Source organism: Poecilia mexicana, unplaced genomic scaffold, assembly GCF_051168715.1.
Source record: "Poecilia mexicana isolate PSO_F unplaced genomic scaffold, ASM5116871v1 scaffold_7, whole genome shotgun sequence".
NCBI classification, from domain to species: Eukaryota; Metazoa; Chordata; class Actinopteri; order Cyprinodontiformes; family Poeciliidae; genus Poecilia; species Poecilia mexicana.
The window spans coordinates 15,940,197-15,961,449 of record NW_028263376.1 but is presented as its reverse complement, the minus strand read 5'-3'; the positions used below and the strand labels follow the sequence as shown (position 1 = coordinate 15,961,449).

Below are 21,253 nucleotides of genomic sequence, written 5' to 3'. Positions count from 1 at the left end.
AATCCCCTGGTCTGGATCATCAAAGTATTTACTCAAAGACACATTGTGCAATAAATAACACTGACACAACATCGCATGGAAGCTGAACGACAGAAGATGGAGACGATGAAAGAAAACAATAGTGCCAGACCTGAGGTAGTCTACCTTAAAACAAAAGTCAGGCACAAGCAGTAACAGAATATTTAGCCATTTCTTCATAGCATATTTTTGTGCAACAATTATGGCAATATTTTGCTAGAGTATACCCTTAAAGATACATAAAACCTTTAGCATGTGTCCCTCTATAAACACGGTAAAAATAAAACCCCTTCATTAACAACTATTCACGGAGTGAGGACATGAATATGAGATCTGGGATTTCAGCTTTGGATAAAAATAGAAAACAGTTCAACACAACATACTGCTGCTTAGTCATCTGGGATGATTTTGATAGGAATAGCCAGTTTTCCTAAAACAATATGAAGAGAACCCTCTTGATCCTTCCTTCGTTTTGAAGACTGGTAATCTCCATTTAAGAGCTTCAGCAGATCCATAACTCCAGATTTTGAGTTAGCTTTCTCCTTAGGTTCTCTTTTCTTGCTTGTTTTGTGGACAATGGAAGATCTGACTTTATTATGTACTGTTGTGTCAGACGTTTTAAGGGAAGGCGATTTGCTGTTCGAGTTACTCGTCCTTTTTGCTGAGTTTTGGGTCTTCCTGACAGCAGAAGGTTTTGTCTGTTGTGTGTTTGTGGAGACTTTTTTGGGAGATTCTTTAGTCCTTTTGTAATTTTGCTTAGAGTTTCCCTTGTGTGGCTCTGAGAGCTTCTTTGAATTGTCTTTAGACGTCTTCTGGACAGGTGCATCTGATCTTACAGCCTTGTCTCGTCCACTGTTTTTGATTAGCGGCAAAGAATCCTTTTTCTTGGCTTGGCCAGACAGTTTATGCAGCTGAGAGGTCGTTGAAGGCTTTGATTTGTGAGCTGGGGGTTCAAGTTGAAATTTAGTGACGGCTGCCTCTTGTTTAGTTTTCCTGGACTTTGTTTGCCTTGGCTGTGAAATATGTTTAGCGGTCACAGATGACCTGCTACCCTTTGGCCTTTTGGTTTGAGGCTTTACTGGAGTTTCCAATGTAGACTTTGGAACAGTCTTGTTCTCCTTACCAAGGGTGGTCTTAAATGTGTTTGTTTGCTTGGGTGGGACATGACTTTTGGCTGATTTTGTTAATGTTAGGGACTTGGTAGTAGTGATCACTCGTGATTTCAGCTTTCTGTTTCTCTGAGGGGTTACGAGATGGCTTTGTTTGGTTAAAACAACACTTGGAGTGGGTATGCTTTTGGGCACTGTAGCTCTCACAGTGAGTGGCGATTCAGTGGGTTTAGCTCTGATCACAGACTGAGGAGTTGAATACAGTGGAACAGCAATGACTGTACTGAGTGGAGGCAGAAATCTCTTTTCTTGGAGCCGACGGGATGCATGTCTTGCGCGTTTCATCTTGTTCATCTGTTGAGCGAGTGCCGTGAAGCCGTCGATTAAAATCTCCAGCCGTCCCTCCAGTTTTTTAAGTCGACTATCCATGTCTGTGTAGCTTCTCTCCAGCTCGGATATCTTCTTGTCCTTATCTTGGAGTGAATGGACGGCAATAAGCTTCATCAGATGGGTGTTGAGGCGACTCTGCTGGTTCTCCATACTACGAATACTTTCCTTCATATCTAGTGTGTTGCCTTCTAGCATGGTCAAGCGCTTGTTGAAGGCATTGAGGTGAAGTCGGAGCAGGTGTTGAAAGCTGGAGTGCCTGATTTCTGGGCTGGGAGTGAAACGGGGTGGCAGTCTGGGAGAGGACCTGTTCGAATTGACTGGGACCTTAACGCCTTCAGTTAATTTTGATCTGTCAAGGAGAGATGAAGTCCACATTAATGTCCGAGTAGGGACAGCAGTGGCGCCTTTTTCTGGATGATAAATATCATCTTCGTCATCATTCCCACTGCCATAGGGCTCCATCTCTTTATCCCAGCTGAAATTGAAGACTGGCTCTGCTCCACATCCCACAGGTAGGAGGCTGCCAATGTGCTCTTCCAGGAGAGGATCCCCACAACTGTCAGCAGCCGGCTTGTCTTCTCTTAACATCAAAACAGCAAAATCAGGCGTGTTGCAGGCAGAGACGTCAAGTGAAAAAAAAATTACTTATTCCCAATGTCACCTGGTCATCTTTGCCCTTGCTGTGGCAAAGATTTGACAGCCAGACAGGAGTCCTCATAAATGCCACATTTACATTTATGATCCACAGGACACAGGACATGGGGTCTGTGCGCGGACAGAATTTTCACCTCAACACTTTTCTACGAGCAAAGCACAAAGCCGAAGCAGAAATAATCCTCTGATAAAGCTATTGAAGGTAAAAGGACAGAATGAAGCAAAAGTAAGATTTTTAGCAAGCGATGCACTGAGAAATTGGTTGTTGACATGAATTGTGCAATGCTAGTCTTAAAAGACCAGTTGGAAACCTAAAAATCCAATCGTTTTTTTGTCAATCACAAGACACAAAAATACCCAAGCACTATCAGGTATGGACATTCTTATGGAGGAAGAAAGATTCAAAGTAAGCCCGTTACCAGTCAAACATTTGAAATTAAGTGAAAAGAAAAACAAACGAAGTAGGAAACTTTTTTCAAACGGTTCCCTAAAGAGGCAGTGTTTTCCTTGTTCATTCAGGATCCTACAACAAACTCAGCGAGAACACAACTTTTTTGGTGTACTAAAGAGACCCGTATGTCACAGAATATGAATCTGTACCCATCCGTGCGATGTTCCATCACCAATCTGTGAATCAATGTATAAATATGAGTGCGAATAGGTGAATGTGGCTCTAGTGTAAAGTGCTTTGAGCTCTATATAGGTTCAGTCCATTTACTATTACCACGTACTGAAGAGGAGATTTTTTCTGTAGCGGACTTTAGCAAATAACAAGAAGACTAAGCAACCCTTTGTAAATCTCATAGTTAAGGTACATTCTTTACATTCTTTAGGAAATACACATGGAGACAGACGTTTACCCTTGGTCAGGTTAACTCTGCTAACCACTGATATTCAGTTTGCTAATTTTGATATTCTAGGAAAGCATTTAAAAGTCAATTCTGAGGAAGAATAAAAAGTGTAATGTCCTGTTTAAAAGAAAATTGTATTTTCTACAGAGTTAGCTTTTAATTCAGGCTAATCTAAACTTCAGCTGACCGGTTTGTCCAATGTCAGTTTTCAGTGTTGATTGTTTTGTACCTGACTGTTTAAGAAACACAAAAGATCTAGTTTGATTTTAATTTTGTTTTTCAAATACGAAAAATAGTAAATGCCAGGAAGGCCACAAAATATATTTTAGATCTTGACAATAACAGTATCTAAAGCTAAATCAGAATTGATTAAAATTGGTTTCAGGAGATCTGTCTTTGGTCACAAACCCACTGATTGGTTTGTCTATATATTGCCAGATTCAGAGACAAATATATTTGGAACAAAAAATAAAGATTGAATAATTGTATTATTAAAAACACCAAAAATGTATAATAATAAGGCACATAATTCTATTAAAAAATAAGCTCTGTGGATATACAAATACATCATAAAGCAAGAAGAATAAACACAGCTAAAGTGGAAAAGTAAAAAATTTTGGAAGCACAGTAAGTTCTGGGTTGCACAAGTCAGCATCCCCCTGACCAGTGACAGCTTCCACAAAAAATAACAGATATGGACATGCCCATATCGCTTTTCCTGCATGTGAATGAAGCAGACGAATGCTAATGTCAGACCAAGTTCACCTTGCTGCCAACCAGCCAGCAAACCCCCAAACAGAAGACTGAAAGGAAAACAAACAAGGAAGAAGAGATGGAAAGAAAAGTAGAGTGTGATGTACCTTTCACAGCGCAAGCCTGTCAATCCAGGAGGACAGGTATCACAAACTGGTTGACCATCAGAGCCCAGGTGGCACACTGGGGAGAATCTTCAAGAAAAGAGAATAAAACATTACTGTAGGGTTCTCTTTTACTGCACAAAGTTTACTTTGTTCTACTCCTTTTTTCTAAAAAAGGGACTTGGAAAGTAACAATATTTTTTTCACAGTCTTTCATGTTATAATCACAAACTTAAGCTCAAGTATGGCCATTTTACATGACACACCAGTACAAAATTGTATAAAACTGTACAAAGCACTGAGAAAATGGTCAAAGGAAGATATATAGAGCTACGAGGCCATTTTAGAAAAAAATATCTTTTAGAATTGGTCTCTCTAAATTCTCCTTAGGTCTGGATGATTGTTTGTCCTTTTTGTCTCTGTGTTGCCCTGAGCGACCTGTCCACGGTGTACCCCGCCTCTCACCCGTTGACCTCTGGAGATAGGCACCAGCACCCCTGGTGACTCCACTACCATGTAAGGTGACGGACAGACGGATGGATAATACATTGAAGTTTGCAACTACTTAAACATGCAAACCCAAGTCAAGATGTAAACTCACTGAGCATTGGAAGTGGCTCCATAGCAGGGACAGCGCTTGCAGGGCTCCGGACCACCCCTTGTAGGGTCTCCGTAGAATCCAGACAGGCATTTTTCACATCTCTCTCCATCAGTGTTGTGAAGACATTGCTGAAAGGAACACACACACACAAACCAACAGGAGGTGAGTTGGAACAATTCACAGCACAGTACTCGTGTTTTCACATGTTAGGATCAACCAAGAAATCATTAGCACATTCCACCGGAGGGATCAAAGCGTGTTTGGCACCGGCGGAGAGTTCGGAGGGAGGAAGAGAGGCACAGAACCTACCAGACACCTGCCGGTCTCTGGGTCACAGCTGCTGGCGTAGCCGTTGCAGTCGCACCTCTCACATGTGCTAAGGTAAAGACCAGAGGAAGTCCGTGCATAACCCACATCACACTCCTGTGACGAAAAGCATGGAAAAACCACCTCAGACGTGTGATAACACAGTTATATGTCTTTGTGCCACTGTAGCCAGGAGACACTGTAATTATCATCAAGAGCTAATGGAAAACGCAGGTTTATTTGAAACAAGCAAGGGCACATCTGCAATTCTTCCCCTCTTTCTTTTTAAACCTGTATAGAGAAGTTGCAATAGTCTAAATTCATCCAAGTCAAAGGGGAATATACTAATATGAATCAGTTACAGTGCTGATTGGAAAGTAATAATATAATTATTATTATAATTATAATAATTATTATATTATTGTAATTATTATTTATATAATAGTAATTATATAAATATAATGTATATTTGGGCTAAGATTGGGCTAAGATCCAGAGATAGAGGACTAATACCATCTTCCAATTCTAAAATATGATTCTTTAAAGAGACACACAAAGAAAACAGTTGCTGACAAGTGTATGGGAGAGAGCAAGACTTTCAGAAGGTAACAGGAAGGCTGACAGAGAAGAAAAAGATGCTCTGCTTTACCTTACCTGATGGAAATCTCAAAGTTGAGGTTATAATCTACATTATTTTAGGAATACACATGGGAACAGTTTTTTGTAATAACACTGCAAACTAAGATATTTTCTAATATAAGTTGTTCCCTCATGTGAATTGGTCTGGCCCACAACCTACATAGAGTCCACAAGAGCATCCCGTAATCTGACTGACATCAGGCAGAAGCTGTTGTTAACATTAGCTCACTCCCAGAGGAATCATCATTTGTTTCTGTGGCTCAAAATGGACCCAGACCTACAGAGTCAAGTTTAGTCTCAGACATTAAGGGTGTAACCACAGTTAACTCATCTATTGACGATTTTAGTATGGTGAACTCCAAAGTCTTAACTCATTGACACTTTCACAAACAGACTCCACTGTAAGTCCCAGTACACCAGAATAAGTCGTGACATTTAATGATGCTGTGCCTGTAGTGCTTATTCTTACATCTGTTGATTTACTGAAATGAGAGTCTGAATCAAGCCCAGCTTCTTTTTGAGAGTGGATAAAAAAAGGAAGTGTTGCAGATAAGACAAAAATATAGTTAAAATGTAATATTTGCTGTAATCAGTGTCATTCTTTTATGTCCTCTGAACTCTGTTAGCTGAAGTTGTCTGAACATCTACCTGGCATGAAGCTCCTTTGTATCCTACTGGGCAGGCACATTCCTCTACCTCCAGGGCTCGTTCACTACCAGTAACATGAGGAACAGCGATGTCCATCTTGATATCTGAGATGCTGCACAACATTAGAGAAATATATGAACACAAAGATGTACTTTCTATCTTTGCACTGAGATCAGTTTTCTTTGGGTTATTTGTGAATATGTGAATGAGTCTTCTATTTTTACCTGGTCTCTGCCATGCTGTCGACATAGGTGGCTCGGATCATGAGCAGAGAAACATCAGCGAGCGCCATTAGCAGGTGCTCCCGAGTACATGGCTGCCCATCAGCGCGGCGCCATGAAGACTGATAGCAACAGGAGGAGAACATTTAGTGTTAGAATTTAGTTTTAACTAAAAGTTCACATTAGTTACCAAAAATACACACTTCTCTGAACGTCACGGTCATAGCTTGTGGTACTCGTGGGAGGGGCTTCGTCTGAGAGTAGTGCTCCAGGAAGATGTCGTTGCCCTGGAGAACCACGTCCGGCTGTCTGTCAACCACCAGTGCGCGCTGATAAGGTTCAAAGGTCACGGTGTAGCTGAGCTCCCCGCCATAAGCTGTCAGCTGGTGGCAGAACAGAGAGGACACTTAACTAACCTAAAAGGCGAAAGGCATTTCACCCTGTGGTCTAGCATGGATGGTCACAAGACACCCGCAACGATTTGACAGCAAATTAACTTTTCAAAGATGTTCAACCTTTTACTAGGTAAAGGCTGAGCAGGAGACAGACAAAAATACAAACACTGACAAACAGTTAGGGGTGAGTGATGGACTTAAACTTCATCACAATATTTTACGATACTTTTGTGATAACGTTAAAAGTGATTGCACAAACTATGCCACAAACACAAATGATGCTTTTGAAAAACATTCCCATTTACAACGTTCTTCTTTGGGTCACCAGTTATATGATGGAAGTATGATTTGTATAACGAAACTGCACACAGCAACTCTATTTTCAAATTCAAGGAAAACAGAAGTTGAAAGCAACGAAAGCATAATCTACTGATGCCATCATTGAACAAACAGAGAAAAAGTAAAAACTATCAATCCCAATAATACGGACAGTGTTGTGGGTTTTCAAACATCATTATTTGGAATTTATTGTGATAACAATAAATCAAAATTCTTATGATAAGACAAATGATAAATAATACGATAAATGCCCAATCCTACTAGCTGTTACCAAGATTTATTTAGTCTATCTTCTACCTGAGCTCGACTTCTCCGTAGAAGCTTATTTCTCTTACCTTATCTCCTCTAAAGCTCTCAGGTAACACCCAGAAGAAGACATCACTGGGGTCGTTTGAATTGGGGCGGTAGACGACAGCGGAGCCCCTCTGGAGGATCCCGTCAGAGATGGTTTTGGTGTTGGCGCTGTTTAAGAGGGTGAAGAGCTGCCCATTCACTCCTCCTCGCACCTGAGGAACAGAAACAGCACAGATATTCACACACTTGTATCAGAAATCAACTCCAGCTCCAGTCAAATGTTTATTCACACATTATAGCTTTCAGGGATGAATCTTAAGATTCATTTGGGGATTTATGGAATTTTTTAAAACACATTTTCCCAGGATGGTATGATTATAAAATACAAACTAGATTTATTAAAAGCCAAAACATGGGTGTATGGGACTGAATTTATTGTAGATTTTCTCTAATTCTCACAGGGTGAATATTATACATACCAGAGTTTCTACAGAGTTTCTGTAATTTAAGACTTCCAAAGACTTTTTTAAGACCATTGCGAAGTAAATTTAAGACATGTATTATGAGAGGAATGTACAAAAGTCAGTAAATTGGCAAAAACAATTGCAGTAACTCATAACAAACATAAAAGTCAGTAAATGATTACTTTCTTAAAGTCGATGTCAACATGATAAAAGTTGACTAGTCATTGTGACATCGTAAATACATGAGAGAAAATGCATCGTAAATACATGAGAGAAAATGCTTCACATTAATTTATAAGTTTTATTAACAAGATTCAGATCAAACATTGACAAAAGACTGTTTAGCCAGATGTCTATAGTGAAGAATTAAAGGAATAAAAAAAGAACATTATCCCAAACTTCTTCTGCAGCAGCAGAGCAGAGCGATGATCTTCTGTCATTGTGGATCAAAAAATTGCAAAAAGTCTGACTTTCTTTTTTTTTTCTTCAACACCAGCTGGGACTTATGATCAATATGCTCATCTAGAATAGCTGCACATATCGGAGTCAAATTATTACGTTGACCACAATTGTGCATGTTGGAACATCAAAAACTTCTTATGAATGGATCCCCTTTGATTACAGTTAAATTTACCGCACCCACCTGCTGCTCCTCTGACCCAATGCGCAGCAGGATGCTTCGCTGACTCAGCAGCGGCTCTACAACTTTGCGGGATAAAGCGACATGCAGACCACAGCAGAAATAGACTGTCAGATCCTTACAATGCAGCTTGAGCTACATTTCCAGGTGACTAGTCAACTACTTGGTGACTGGTACTGTGGACCAGTAGCTAGCTTGTATCAGCAGCAAAGTGCCTGTCAACTTGCTGCTGTTGAACAGATTTTTTTTTCATTGTGGAACAATAAAGGATATTTCTATTTTTTGATCCCGCCAATGTAAAACATTGTGGCTCATGACAAAAGTAGGCAAACGTCCAGGTAGACAATAAAAAAAAAAGGAATTATCAAACAGAGATGATTAACATTCCACCCTCCTTTACCCTGCAGCTCACCTGATCTCTGCTCCAGGAGGAGCTGGCACACTGTGAGGACACCCCCATGCAGAAACAGCGCAAACAGCCTTCAGGGTTGGCCTCTGATAGATGGAAGAATCCAGCCTTACACTCGTCACACAGATCGCCTGCCACGTTGTTCTGCAACGCACACAAAAAAACAAAACAAGGACTTGCACATATGGAATCCATCTGCATGGCATGCCTGTCGTTCCCTTTAAGATAAACTGCAATACCTTGCAGCTGCATGGCCTGCTGCTGGAGCTGATAGTTCCTCTGTTATCACAAGTGGAGGGTGCTGCAGAGAGAGCACATTGGAAAGATGATGTGGGGACTGAAGTGCACCTGGGAAGGCTCCAGCTGCATACCTGAGCAATGACTAAATACGACTGTAGCACAACCCTGGCAACCATTCCACAGAGTCAGGAGTTCCTCACTGTCACACTACTGAAGCAACTGCCTGAGCAGCTTCTGTTCATTCACTTGTCTGTCACTTGGGTATTAAAATTAGACTCACAAATTTGAACACATCTTCCATTAGGCAGGAGGGGGTTACCCTGGTAACCAGAAGCACACCTGAAATAAAAAAAAAAAATCAAAAGAGATAGACCATAAAGTTTAGCAAAGCGATTACCTAAAATTGCTTTCTTAATGATCTGTCTTTAAAACTTCAAAGTCTCAAAGGGGCAGTAGTATGTGATTTCCAGGCACATAGGGCCATTTTATAGCACACTCACACTCACATTTTATAGCACACTTATAACTGCATATCAAATATGCAGTTATATAAAAACACTACATATCAAATATGATTTAAAATACATTTTACTTGGATATTAATCACCTTGAAATTGGGTCTCTATCTCTTTAAAAGCTCCAGCACTTTCTGAAGCTCCGCCTTCAGGAAGTTATCACAACAGAGCTTCTCTATTATCCCTCTGACAACATTATATACAATTAGCTTGTATAATGAGCTCAGCAGGTGCGCAGTTCCATTAGGTGGCCGCTAATTGGTGCTGGCTAGTCTGAAGGAGCTGAGTGAGTTAATCACAAGAGAGGGGTGCTCTGAGTTTGGAAACTGCAGCTCCGGGTGTTTTGCACAACTGAATGGTTGCTATGGGAGATTAGAGGATCTCTCAAACATGCATGAAAGAATCAAAGCAACACAGGTATGTTTTAGCTGAGGGACTTTTTTTAAGTTGATCCAACATAATACTGACCCTTTAAAGAAGTTCCTTCATTCTTTGAATTGGTCTCAACTGAACAGTAGAATTAATGACATTAGTTTCCTCACTTTTCACAGCGTCTTCCTGTGTATCCGGGCCTGCAGGCGTCACACGTGGGCTGCTGGTCAACGTTTAGGAAGCAGGTGTCGGAAAACCTATGCAGACCATTGAGAGGGTAATAAATGAAGAATTAGCAGAAGAGAGACAATGTAATGAGCTTAGCATCCTGTGGATTTTAACAATGAAGTGGAAATAGCTTGTTGTTTAAACCAGTCAAGGTCTGAAGATAGTCTTAATGCATCTGTGATCCCTGCAGTTGTAGCATTGCTGTGTTTTTGTGAATATGCTTTGTGTTATCGGAGGTGTAGGCTTACCGTCGTGATGTCTCAGTGTATGGACAGGGGCAGGGTTTGCAGTCGTCAGGACGACCTCGGATTGGATCGCCAAAGTAGCCAGGGCGACACTTGTCACACTGGGGACCCTCTGTGTTGTGTTGGCAGCTCTGTGATGGAGGAAGACATGCAATTCATTCTCTTCTACTGCCCTTAAAGTATCCTAAAATGACATACACTCTATTTCCAAAAGTATTCACTCCATTGTTAAAGGAATATTTTTCACAAGGTTAATGGTTGTTTATAGTAATTTTTCTCAATTTTTAAAGAAACACATGTTTGAGGTCAGACACTGATGTTGGATGAGAATCTCTGGCTCATGCTTTCTGCTTTAAATCCTCTTCAAGTTGTTTTATCTGGTTGTGTTCAGGCCAGTCAAGTTATTCTGTGTTCTGTTGTTCTAAGTCACCTTCACTTTGTTATAATAACCCAAGGAGTGGTCTGAGGTATTTAGCAAAGCAGAAATTTCCTGCACAATTGGCATCTTTACTGAGTACTATCCTGAAATTTAATGAACTCCTGAGAGCGACCCATTCTTTCACAAATCTCTGTAGAAGAAATCTGTATGGCTAAAACGTGCTTTGCTCCAACTCATGGGGATGAAAGTGATTAAAACACCTGAATTCAATTCATTAAATGGGTGAGTAAACTTTTGAAAATGTATTGTATTTGGAAAAATCTATTTCTTTCTGGCTGTCATTGCCAAAAGATTAAGAATAAATGAACTTTTTTCATTAAGACCTCAGTGTATGAGTTTGGACTCGATTTATCAATCAATCAATCAATCAATCAAATTTTATTTGTATAGCACATTTCAGCAGCAAGGCATTTCAAAGTGCTTTACACAATTAAAATGAAAACAGCATGTGACATTGAATAAACAGTGAGAAAGAGAAGGAGATTTTGAAAAAGATTAAGAAAGATAAAAACATTAAAACCCGCACCCCTTTTAGGACTTCAGTTACACGTCGTTTAACTGAGAGCAGAGTAAATCTTAAATTAATTTAAGACAAATCATTGTACACAACTTGTGTGTGTGTGTGTGTGTGTGTGTGTGTGTGCGTGCGTGCGTGCGTGCACATGTTTTAAGAAGATGAAATTAAGCAAAATAAAACATTTTTACTTTCATGTTTCAAAGTAAAGACAACCTTACAGAAGTAACTCTTACCAGACAGTATCCACTGATTGGATCGCAGGCTGTTGCGTGTCCATTACAGTTGCAGCCTGCACAAGTACCAAGATAGCGACCACCAGGGACGCGCTCGAAACCAGAGAGACACATTTCACAAGACAGGCCCGTATATCCGGCAGGACATCTGGAAGTGAGAAACATAAGCACCATCATCCAAGGTGTCTGAAACAAACTGTGATGAGGCCAGTTACAATTTCCTTAGTGTGGTAAAGAGGAAACATGTGTGGGAAGAGCAGCCAAATGAACATAAGATGAAACGATTAATAAATAACCATCAAAATACAGCTTTCAAAATGATAAACTTAAAAAAAATGTCTCAGGTTTCAGCTGAGAACTTCTGATTCTTACTTGCATTCTTCAACATCCTTAGCATGGCCAAGAGTGCTGAACTCCACTGTGGTGGTATCCATGACGATGTGACTGAGCGCTACGCTGACCATGTGATTATCATAGACGGTGCGGATGCTGATGCTCGCCAGGTCGGCCAGCGTCATCATCAGCTCCTCGCGGCTGACAGGGAGGCCGTTGGAGTGCTGCCAGTGGTCCTGGAAAACATTAAGCAGCAGATTTACTATTTCAAGTTGATTTCACTTTGATAGCTGATCTTTGGATGTTTTCATTTAGCCTTACTTCAGTGAATATGATCTCTTTCTGGTTGACCACATTGGGAGGGGTGCCATTGCCTCGGCGATACACAAGCCTACGTCCGTTTCCTACTATGATCACATCCGATCTCTCCACTGGCTCAGAAAGGCCGCGGGCAAGTGTGTATCGCACCTTGAATCTCAGGGATCCTCCGTATGAATCAATCTAACAGAGGACAGAATGAAATTAAAGTCACTGATTAAAAAAACAAAACAAAAAAACTTTTTTTTATACCAACTTTGTTGCCAAGGAACCGGCGAGGTAAGGTCCAGTAGGAATCAAGGGTGAGGAACCGGCGAGACAAGTCAACAAGCTGGAACTCCTCCATCTCGGGGTTAATGAGGAGCTGAGTGGAGGAGAGGGGTGGAGTACCTGGCCTGGGGGGGTAGGTGACATTAACTCCTGCAAGAAAAAGTCAAATTCTACATCAGATTTAATTGTGAAGTCTGCAAAATCCTTGAAAATGGCATTTAAGTTGACAAAAAAATCTACAGTTCCCTACCAAAGTATGCATCACATTGAACTCTCACATTTTGTATGCTTTATACTTCCATTTGGGTCTCCACTGCTTCTAAGAAACAACCAGCCATTTTTTGGCATGAAGTTAGTGCTTTTTGGTGTCTGGAAATTGAACTTCCTGATCGCCAAGTCACATTCCACGGGCACTGCACTGTTACCTAGCAACCCAAGCAGAGCTCCAGTGTGTTTGTTGCTGTATGGCCTGTACAGTGGCTGCTGGAAAAGGCATGTGTCTTGTTGTTGATTTATTATTCAGGAACTTGGTGTATTCCTGTTGGTTGTCCAGGAGGCTCCACTAATGTTCTTAAAAGATGTTTGTGTAATTGCCCATCTGTTTTTAGCCATTTTCATATTTAAGTGTAAACGTTGAATTGGGAGGCCAGCAGCAGTTTATTTGGATTTAAGGTGGCAAGAGGCCCTAAAACAGTTCATTCTGAAAGGAGCTCAGAGGTAGTACTGAGCAGATTTTGCAATTGTGCAAAAAATGTAATGAACATGTTTTGTACAGCCTCTACTTTTCCTAACTTGATAAAAAAAAAAAGCATAATGGCACACCTTAAAGTTGGAAGAGTACCTACCTCAGCAAGGTACTTTATTGGTTCAAAAATAATAAACTTATGTACCTTTGAAGTCCTCCTCCTCAGTGAAGCGCAGGCTGATCTGGTTTCGGTAGCGTCCGGTTCTCTTGCAGTTCTTTGAGACTCCAGCGCAGAAGCAGGATATGCAGCGGCCATCCACCCTGAAGTGACCATCGGGACAATTCTCTGGAATAAGCAGGACAAAACTTTGTTTACAGAAAGCTTTTTAACTGAAGTGTTTTGATTTCATACTGGTTCATTGATGATTTTCTATACCTGGGTTTGGATTAGAGATGAGAGTCAACACTCCATCAGGGATACCAAACACCAACCCTTTGGCATTGATGGCCTCGCAGGTGTACGCCCCCTGGTCTACCTCTTTCACATCATGAATAATAAGGGTACCGCGACCATTCTCACTGGTCATAACAAACCTTGGGGAAAAAGAGCACAAACGAATGTTTTCCCTCTCATAGCTTCACACCGTACATCAACAAAACATAACAGGAGTGTTCTAGGAAAAAAAATCCCCAGAAATCTTCTGCAATTTCCTAACCACACACACAACAGGGCGTTGTGGAAGTCAACAGCCTGAAACCGCAGCTATCGGAGTTAGAGTGCACAGCAAATTTTTCACTAATTAAAATCACAGGCCTTGAAGCATGGAGTCAGCAATGAAACTTAAAAGTAGGAGGGGTTCATGTTAAAAACCAAGAACAGGCAAATAAATCCGTAATTGCAGTTTTCTGCTGGGAAAAAAATGGCTTCTTGTTAGTTACTTAGCAACATGCCAGTTGCACCAATAAAAAACATTCCCAAAGGAATGTAGCACTTTTTTTGTTGACTAATAAAGGTACAATGAATATAGTCTACAGAGGGGGAGTGTCTCAAAAAACCCAACCTGTCGCTTTTGGGAATATGCCCCCAGTTGAGTCTCCAGGTGATGATGGGTGTTGGAATGCCAACAGCCTGACAGGTGAACGTCACAGTCGACCCCCGCGCTGCCTCGACTGACTCCTCTGGCGGGCTCACCACAGTAGGAGGATCTGCAAACAGTGAAAACCACAGCAGCTAACACTCAAAATGCTCCAACACACATAAGAATGACTGAAGCTCGGGAACCCAGGGAAGTCATAATGAGCTTGCAAAAATAGTCATATCTCTACATGTTTACATGCTTACATTTTGTCATGAATCAATCACAAACATGTATGTATTTTATTACTAGATCAATATAAAACAGCACATAACTATGCTACTTTACGTATATCTTGTATACCTAAACATTGAAAACGATTTTTTTATTTGTTGACAACTTCAGTCAGTTTCAGTACAAAGACAGATAGCTGTTCTGCGAAGGCCTCAGAGGCTCAACAGAATCATGCATTCTCATTTTAGTTCAGTTCATCTCCTAAAAGTGGAAAGAGTTGTGAATAACTACAAGTACATTTAAATCTTCAAAACAGACAGGCCAATTTATGTAGCAGAAATCCACAGTTCATGTGGAAGAATATGTCCACGTAACGACTATTAGACATGACTACTAAAATCTGGCTTCAAATCGAAGGAAGAAATCAAAAGAAACTCCATTTCAAGTTCGTCACAAGCTAATATAGAGGACATAGCAAACATATGGAAGATGCTCAGGTCAGATGAGGCAAACACAAAATTTACTGGCTGAAATGCTGCTGCAATGCACATCAACCTGAACCCTGCAGTCCCATGGTAAAACATGGTGGTGACTTTGTGTCAGTCTCTCGGACAATACCTTAATCTAAAACATTTTAGTTCATGTGACAATATTTGAAAACGTTTGAGTGGCACAGATAGCGTTGTCAAGCACTGTAAGCGTCTGCAGCAGATGGACAATTCTGACAGATGAAAACTTTGAGAAAAGCTGTGTCGTTCGAGGAGAGTTTGATTTTCCAACAAATTAGTTGGAGTTCCAAGTAGAGATTCAGAAACTTAGAGAAAAATGTGAAATGTGCACAAGCAAAAGAAAGATTGTTGGGTGATCGAGTATGACTTACTGCAGCCGATCTCATCGGAGCGATCTGCGCAGTCTGGCTCTCCGTCACACTGGTAACTGGCTGGGATGCAATTTTTATCAATACTGCATTCAAACTGCTCAGGACTGCATCTGTCATTGGGACCTTTGGTAGCTGTGGCGATAAAAAGATGGATGACTTCTAACTTTCTGATCGGTAGCAACCTTCTAACAACAAAATTAAATACCAGAATATTTTTCTCATAAAAGTAACGATGACTCACGGCAGTCGGTCTCATCAGAGTTATCTTCGCAGTCGTTGTCGCCGTCACAACGCCACAACTTGAGGGCGCAGCGGCCATTTTTACACTTGAACTCATTGGGCTCACAGGGCGACGGAGTGCCTGAGAAAGATTTTGTTAATCGGGGATGAAATGAACAAGTTTTACTCAAGGATGTTATTTTGATAGAGCGTATTCAGTTCTGAAGATCAGTGATCTGTCAGTCAATAGATCATAGAACATTTTATCTGTGTATGTTAATACTTTGCAATATAAATCTTATGTAGCACATTTCACAAATAAAAGTGGCTTACAAAGAAAGAACACAGCAAATTAAACATGATTAAAAACACAACAAAAAACAACAATTAAAAACTTTTCAAATAGGATTTTACTAAAAGTAGATTAAAATAAGAATACCTTTAGACTCTTTTTAAATCTTTAAAATGCTAAAATTCCAAAAAGCATGAATCCAAAAGCTTTATTGGATTTAACATTCATTTCATTCATTGTAAACTAATTTTATCTTCTTTTTTTTTGTAGTAAAGGTCATAAGTTCTTCACCGGATGCTATTGTTTTTGTTTTTTTGCACACTACTTAATCTCGAGTAGACTACTAAACTTCTAATTAATGTTTAAAAACAAACCTAGATATTAAAATAACTTTTAAACCAAATATCTACCTGTATCTATCAGGTAGCACCTATGAGTTATATTTATAATACAAAAAAATGTAGATAACTATTCAGAATAAAAACATAAAATTTTCAAATGTAGAAGTTTTTATTGGCAATAGTAATAAACCATTTAGAGTAAGGGTAGGAGTAGGGAAGGACATGTGTACCACATGGTCAATGGGTTTGGAGGAAATTACAAGCAAGTGCAAAGTGGTAGAAGATGAGGAAGTCATGGGGTTATGAAAGGGCAAAGGCGAATCTAAACCTGAATAGTTTTCAAAAAAATTAAATCTATGAAGAAATCTGACTTACCACATCTCAGTTCATCACTACCATCTTGGCAGTCCCGTTCTCCATCACAAATAAAAATTCGAGAAATACATTCTCCACTCTGGCATCTAGCTTGATCTGCTTTGCACCGAAGAGGTGGGATGGGAGGTTGGGGGTCCAATAGTCCAGAAACACGAGTAGGAGTGATAGCAGCAGGGGTTGTGGTGACCACAGGGCGGATCATATCTAGGAACACATTTTTAATTAAACTTTGTAAATGAATACAGGTGTGATATAAAGTTACGTGTCAGTCAGTGAAGGTGTGGCACATCAGACAGCCATAACACAAAGCTCAACCAGTCATTCGAAAGCACTCACCACAATTGGTTTCATCACTCAAGTCTGTGCAGTCGGGTCTGTTGTCACATACGTAGTCCATCAGGATGCATGTTCCATCGCTACACCTGTACTCGTCAGCCATGCAAGGCCTTTTAACGGGCGTTACTATGACAAATGCAAAAGGGCAATACAAACAAGGATCAAAACATGCAGAGCAAAGAGCCAACAGGCTATTCTAGTGTCACATTTAAGCACATATAACACATTGACTGACTTTATGAAGCAACCCATACATGGTGTCGATAAAAAATAAATCATTTCCATTCTAAGTGGTCGTACTGGAAAGGTCTGATGCACAGACAAAACAAAAAAAGACAGACGAGTTGATAAGTACTCAAAAGTAGACTGGAAATATAAAACAAGTCACATACAATTTATGATCAAAAATCAAGTAAAACCAGACATACAAGCAAACCACGAAAGGTAAACAAGAGCGCATACAGACTTAAAATATTAAATCTGACAAAAGCGTATAAAACTGGTCAACATGAAAAGGCAGGATTGGACAACAGACAAACTATCCAGGACAGGCTAAGAGAGAAAGACAAGATAAAATAGACTTTCCTGGGTAACCCCAAAAGCTTTGATAAGCCAGATAAGATACATATAAGCCATTTTCACACGAGAACACCTGTTAAGAGTTTTAAATGTGAAAATTTTAAACAGGTTAAAAAATCTAAAACAGTTCTTGCTGAGTTGAAGTGAATATTAAATCAAAATTCCTTGTGAAAGAGGCTTTTCCTCCTCATAGAAAGTGTTTTTGACTGAGTTTCACTCCTAGATAAAGCTGTTTATGCATCTGCTGCAGTCAACTCTGTTCTTCTTTTCTTTTTCTATCCCATGGAGAGAATGCCTGGCTGGGTGATTCTGTTTATATCCCATCTCTCCTTTAAAAGATCCACACGGAAGCTCCATCCTATTATTTCAGTTATTTCAAAAAAGGTACTTTTAATCTGACAAACAAATCTCATCGGAATGCATATTGTAATGTATTGAATATGACATTAAATTGGCCTTAAATTTAATTATTAATGTTTTTATGTATAAAAAATGTGCACTGTGAATTCAGAACCAACTTCTGGACAGTCTTCAGTGTTCATGTGTGAAAACAGCTCTACAGGAAATCCACCCATTCAGCAATTAACATGTACAGTAAAAATCCTATCAGGTGTCATGCTTCTTCTCCTGGCCAGTGGAACTAGCAGATATCGAATGCCGCCTCAAGTTGCAGAGAACAGAAGCATCTTTTCATCAAACTCATGCCATGCAAAGGTCCTTTATGTTCTCTGTGCACTACTGGACCTCAGGGATCGCAGCCAAAACTCTACGTTGGTGCTTCCATGCAAAACATTCTCCAGACCGCATGTACATGTCGAAGTAATGGGCATCATAAAATATCAGCAGAATAAATGCACTATAGTCATTCTACAGTTTCTACAGCACAATCAGCCTCCTCACCATGCAGCAGGCATGGTACTGTACAAACCTGGCACTGCTATAGGGTCCACTGAAGGCAGAGTTTCTACTAGAAAAAAGGCAAACATTGAAGGAACTGCCTATTGTCGCGGTAGGCCTTAAGTTGCTAAAACATGGAGGTATTATTGTTCTTACCTTTCCCAAGCTGCCTGAACTGAAATCCCTGGACTGATGTGACGTAGGAAGCAATAGCTCCTTCCTTCACCACGTTGTAGAGGATGGTGCGGATCTGTTCTTCACTGCTGTTGTATTCAGAGCCCACGTCAAGTTCCACAAAGATATCAACTCCATCCTCTCTTATCATTTTTCTGCAGAGAGTAAGACAGTTCTGATGAAGCTACATGCTTTATGGCAACAGAGGGAATACCTTCAGGGTCTTAATTTAACATTTCCTCCAAAACTGTTGAAATTTTACTGAATATGGGCAACCTTTATGGCAAAAACAAAGAAAGTGGCCAGGCCAGAATAACCCAAACAGGTAGCAGCAAAAAGTATATATCCTGCAGCAGTAGCAGGATATATACTTTGGTTGTCAGCAGGGTTGATTCAGAAGGTTTGTGCTCTTACTTTATGAGGACCACATTAACCGTCTGGACACCTGGAATCTTGTTGTACTCAGACTCCAGCTGTCGAGGGAAAAGAGAATGCTTAAAGCAACCAACTCACAAATATTTAAATCAGCAGGTTCTGACATATCAAGCACGGATTTCTCAAGTGGTCGCAAGACGTACCGTGTCCATCACTGCTTCAGAAATCTCCTTATACTCTGGAGAGAAGATGTCTTCGAGTTCAGGGCCATAAACCACGGAGTTGGTGAAGTTGACAAGAGCTCGGTAATAAACTGGAGAAGGAGAGAGGGGAGGAGAAAATCAAACCACAGTAACAAACCAGGACCATAGACTCACTACTAGCTTACACATTATAATCAAGTGATGTCATAATGTTTGACATTTATTTCCCTTTGGCTGAATATTTTAGAAAGCCACAAATTATGGCATCTACTTCTATATGTATGTGCCTATATAGTGAACACACACAGCATAGTAAGAGAGTATCTTAGGTAAATTCTGATTTCTATTGTGCAGAAGGAGACAAACTGTCAACACTCATAAATCGTGGCAGAAATCTGACAAAAATATGACCAATAAAATCAGGCCTGCAGCAACTCTGGCGGTTGTTGAGTCGGACTTCCAAGTCGATATCACTGCTGTGCGAGCGGCAGTGAGGAAGAAGTAAATCCTCTGTGAATGACTCTGGAAGAGGGCTTCAGCATTCCCTCCACATCAACCAAGTCAAACATATGAGGCAGGAAGGTGAGAGAGCATTGGAGGGGAATGCAGCAGGGATTATATCCATTCCTCTCAGTGGTTTTTTATTAGCTGGAACGACTGGGTCATTGAACATATAGGTCAGCCGGTGTAGGTTAAAGCACTCTAAACTCTAACATGGGCTGCAGATAGCTGTGATGACCTGTGTTTTAAGCAGCATAGAATGGTAGGTTTTTGAGGATTAAAATTCAGATTGTTCCAACTGCTCTAGAGATGTTTTAGAAGTCAGTTTTAGCTTCGGATAGGTGAACCTTTACACACAACAACTGTTGTTTGAGCTACCAAAAAGACAAAAGCTTCTTTTTCTTAACTAATTACAGTAATCTTTGTGTTTCCTAGCCCTCATATTAAGGGAAGACAACATGGATTTAAATTAACTGAATCAAAAAGTCATTCTTATCAATTTCATGGATAGCAAAAGTAATACCAGTAATACCAGTTACACCTTTTAGTATTTTGGGCTGAACAATATACAGTTGTTGCTAGGTAACCAAAGAGTGAGTGAGTTGCTCAGTAACCAAAGAGTGAGTGAGTTATGGTTGATGCCACTCAGCTTAGATGGCTGTGAGAGATTGAGCGGCAAACCCTTTCCTCTATCTAAATCTCCAAGAATGCTGTGCAATTCTGGATTTTGGTGAAATTGTTTAATATTCCACCTGGTCTATTGCAATATATATTACTAATTTATTGTTCAACCCTAACTACAACAAAATATTCCCGTGTACATTGGGTATTTATATGATAGAAAGGAAGTAGAACATAATTGTGCAATTTAGTTAGGGGTGTCAGTTTTCGGCTTTTTACTTCTAGAAAATATAGAGATACACATCTTTTTCCAAGGAACTACACTTAAGTTTGCAGTTCTAACACGATAAAGTGTGAAAAGGTCGAAGTTTCTCTAAATTCAATGGAAAACAAGCTGTTGCAGCTGGCTTTTATGACCCCATGAGAAACAAATTAATGTAGCCTGGCATTTTAATGGATTAACTGTTTCCAAAGTTGTGTTGACCCGATGATCTTTTCATCACAGTCTTCAGCTAATTACTCTCCTTTCAGGCAAGCCTACAGATCTCTTCTATAACGTACATTGATGCATTTTATGTGTTGCTCATTATAAGCTGAAATGTCAGCGGTACTATTATAATTCCAATGTCACAGGCCATGTCTGTGAAACTTAAAATAGCCAGTGGCTCACGGGGTGCCCCATTTTTAGTCTGCTGCCAACATTTTGTTTGGACCGGCCGTCCAGCCTCTGAATTCAGACCGAAAGCGGGAAGATTAGTGAGAGGGGCAATATTTGTGCTGCTTCTTGGAGTGAGATGCAACTTGTCAAGCCAAAGGCAAGGATTTAAATGTTGAGAAGGAGTCTGCTGAGTCAGAAAAAGAAATAAGCTGTGTGGACATTAAGAGCAACCATGCATAAACAGCACCATATTCATTAACAG

General features: G+C 40.2%; 1 protein-coding gene across 2 annotated transcripts in view; it reads right to left on the bottom strand.

Moving 5' to 3' along the window:
• The window catches only part of hspg2 (heparan sulfate proteoglycan 2), a 117,515-nt gene that overhangs the window by 47,942 nt on the left and 48,320 nt on the right, over positions 1 to 21,253 (bottom strand). For both annotated transcript variants that reach the window (XM_088007151.1, XM_088007152.1), the window contains 27 exons: positions 19,212 to 19,321; positions 19,048 to 19,106; positions 18,616 to 18,788; positions 18,491 to 18,529; positions 16,984 to 17,109; positions 16,648 to 16,851; positions 15,662 to 15,781; positions 15,421 to 15,552; positions 14,292 to 14,436; positions 13,667 to 13,824; positions 13,436 to 13,576; positions 12,532 to 12,695; positions 12,279 to 12,458; positions 11,997 to 12,193; positions 11,625 to 11,772; positions 10,439 to 10,566; positions 10,133 to 10,219; positions 9,356 to 9,414; positions 9,075 to 9,136; positions 8,839 to 8,979; positions 7,364 to 7,534; positions 6,498 to 6,677; positions 6,298 to 6,416; positions 6,074 to 6,185; positions 4,790 to 4,903; positions 4,481 to 4,608; positions 3,883 to 3,969 (listed from right to left, as the gene is read on the bottom strand). In XM_088007151.1, coding sequence (XP_087863277.1) covers positions 3,883 to 3,969; positions 4,481 to 4,608; positions 4,790 to 4,903; positions 6,074 to 6,185; positions 6,298 to 6,416; positions 6,498 to 6,677; positions 7,364 to 7,534; positions 8,839 to 8,979; positions 9,075 to 9,136; positions 9,356 to 9,414; positions 10,133 to 10,219; positions 10,439 to 10,566; positions 11,625 to 11,772; positions 11,997 to 12,193; positions 12,279 to 12,458; positions 12,532 to 12,695; positions 13,436 to 13,576; positions 13,667 to 13,824; positions 14,292 to 14,436; positions 15,421 to 15,552; positions 15,662 to 15,781; positions 16,648 to 16,851; positions 16,984 to 17,109; positions 18,491 to 18,529; positions 18,616 to 18,788; positions 19,048 to 19,106; positions 19,212 to 19,321 — 3,484 coding nt within the window. The remainder of the gene's footprint in view (positions 1 to 3,882; positions 3,970 to 4,480; positions 4,609 to 4,789; positions 4,904 to 6,073; positions 6,186 to 6,297; positions 6,417 to 6,497; positions 6,678 to 7,363; positions 7,535 to 8,838; positions 8,980 to 9,074; positions 9,137 to 9,355; positions 9,415 to 10,132; positions 10,220 to 10,438; positions 10,567 to 11,624; positions 11,773 to 11,996; positions 12,194 to 12,278; positions 12,459 to 12,531; positions 12,696 to 13,435; positions 13,577 to 13,666; positions 13,825 to 14,291; positions 14,437 to 15,420; positions 15,553 to 15,661; positions 15,782 to 16,647; positions 16,852 to 16,983; positions 17,110 to 18,490; positions 18,530 to 18,615; positions 18,789 to 19,047; positions 19,107 to 19,211; positions 19,322 to 21,253) is intronic.